Source organism: Fukomys damarensis, unplaced genomic scaffold (assembly GCF_012274545.1).
Source record: "Fukomys damarensis isolate Sample0158 unplaced genomic scaffold, DMR_v1.0_HiC HiC_scaffold_36, whole genome shotgun sequence".
Lineage (NCBI taxonomy): Eukaryota > Metazoa > Chordata > Mammalia > Rodentia > Bathyergidae > Fukomys > Fukomys damarensis.
This window is the reverse complement of record NW_022900948.1, coordinates 45,611,088-45,613,080: the sequence shown is the minus strand read 5'-3', so window position 1 is coordinate 45,613,080 and position 1,993 is coordinate 45,611,088. Positions and strand designations below refer to the sequence as shown.

Here is a 1,993-nt window from a genome sequence, read left to right as displayed (position 1 = left end):
CGCAGACTGCGGACGGCTCCGGCTCCAGCTGCCGGGCGCCCTACGAGCGGCACCCCTCGCAGTACGACAACATCTGTGAGGACGACCTGCCGAGCTGCGCGCCCGCCCTTTCCGGGCCCCACTCGCCCTTCGCTGCTCTCCTGTCCTTCCAGCAGGGAGGCTCCTCAGCGCCCTTGGGGCTTGTGGATGATTTCACTGCTCCCGAGTCAGCCAGTGACCCCGAGAAGCCACCGCCTCTGCCGGAGAAGAAGAACAAACACAGTAAGCCGGGGGCGCCCTGGGCAGGCGGTGCCTTTATCCCTAAGCAGACACCAGGTCGCCAGCCGTCCCCGGTGGTCGTTCCCTACAGCCCTGGAAGCTGGCCTCGCCCGAGGTCTCTGTAGAGTCCCAGGCCCGATCCCTGCAGAGCCCAAGTGCTTCTCCTCTCTGGCTGGCCGTCGGCTGACCCTCCGCCCTGAGCACACGGTGACACGGGGGAACAAATGTCCCCAGTGCACGGGACAGCCTTAGGCGGTGTGGGTATAGAGGGAGGTGGCGTAAGCAGAACTTACCTAGTGCCCACAGAGTGCTTTTTCTGAGGCCCCTGTTTCTGGAGACGTGCTGGGTCCAGGCCAGGTGCGCACTGTCCTCGGGCTGCACAGGAGCCAGTGGCCAGGGCAAGGCGCTCGCACAGTGTCTGGACCTGAGGTCCTAGTAGATGACGTTGCCAGGTCCAGGCCGGGATAGAAGCCAGAGTATGTATAGGTGCGGATTTGCCACAGAACCACCAAGCAGGGCTTGGGGAATTCTGTTTCCCCTGGCTCCCCAGTTGCTCCCCATCCATCACAGGTGCTGCATCCTGTACCCTTGCCCTCTCCTCCTCCCCAGCCCTTTCACCTCTGGCTTCCCCTGGCAGAGCAGCTGTCCCCATCCTGATGCGTGTGGCCACAGCTCTGTGTCCTGCTGGAGTGAGCTCCATAGGCCTTGCTGGGTGTGTCCCGGCTGGAGGAAGAGCTGACTGCGGGCTGCTGACATCCCACCCCATCCGCCAGGGTCCCTCACTATCCCCGAGCTGCCGTGTTCTGCCACGGCCTCAGGCCTGGTGCAAAAGGCACTCACTGACCTGTGTGTGGCTTCCCCACGTTCTAGAGTCGCACCGCATTGCCACCCAGACTGCTCCCGCGGGAGCCACTTCCCCACTGCCACAGCACACACCCGTCTGTTCCCTGGCGCTCTGCGGGGAGTGTGAGCCCCACGACACAGGACCGTCCTGCATCAGGGCCTCGTGTGTGAGATGGGAGTGAGTGAGCAGCAGCGGCTGAGGGGCCACAGCCACCAAGTGCGACTCGGGGCTGAGCACGGGTTGGCCTGCTGAGCTGACACCCAAGTGCAGCTGGAAACCCCGAGGACTTTGCAGGAAGGGAGCAGGTGGCCCCTGTGCTTTCTTTTAATCAGCTTCATGTTTGAGAGAAGTTTTAGTTCTCAGCAGCACTGAGTGGGAAGCACAGAAATTCCCACATCTCCCCACACCGCAGCTGCCCCCAGAGCAGAGCGTCTCCGACCAAGGATGGGCCCGGGGGTGCCCAGGGTCTCGGCATACCTGCAGGCCACCTGTCACCCACGCCTGTCTCTGCTCCGAGAACCCCCATGGCTGCCTGTCCTGCCTCTCAGTGCCTCAGCAGGGGAGAGTCCAACGCCAGCGACCCCTGTCCCCGCAGTGCTAGCCTACATGCAGCTGCTGGAGGATTACTCGGAGCCGCAGCCCTCCGTGTTCTACCAGACGCCGCAGAGCGAGCACGTCTACCAGAGGAAGAACAAGATGCTCATGGAGGTGTACGGCTTCAATGACTCCTTCAACAGCGGGGACCCCGCGCAGGAGCTGGCCCCTCCGCCCGCCCTGCCCCCCAAGCAGCGGCAGCTGGTAAGTGGCCCTGCCCAGCCTCACGTGCCTGGTGCCGCAGGCCTCTGCCCTGCCCTGGCCCAGCCTACCCCTTCCTGAGGTCCGTGGCTGGGG

The 1,993-nt window shown here is 64.1% G+C and overlaps 1 protein-coding gene across 8 annotated transcripts in view; it reads left to right on the top strand.

The window, feature by feature from the left end:
- Rapgef1 (Rap guanine nucleotide exchange factor 1) overlaps positions 1 to 1,993 on the top strand; it is an 81,474-nt gene that overhangs the window by 56,349 nt on the left and 23,132 nt on the right. For all 8 annotated transcript variants that reach the window (XM_033759271.1, XM_033759274.1, XM_033759270.1 and 5 more), the window contains 2 exons: positions 1 to 261; positions 1,698 to 1,900. The exon at positions 1 to 261 is cut by the window's left edge and continues 198 nt beyond it. In XM_033759271.1, the coding sequence (XP_033615162.1) occupies positions 1 to 261; positions 1,698 to 1,900 (464 nt within the window). The remainder of the gene's footprint in view (positions 262 to 1,697; positions 1,901 to 1,993) is intronic.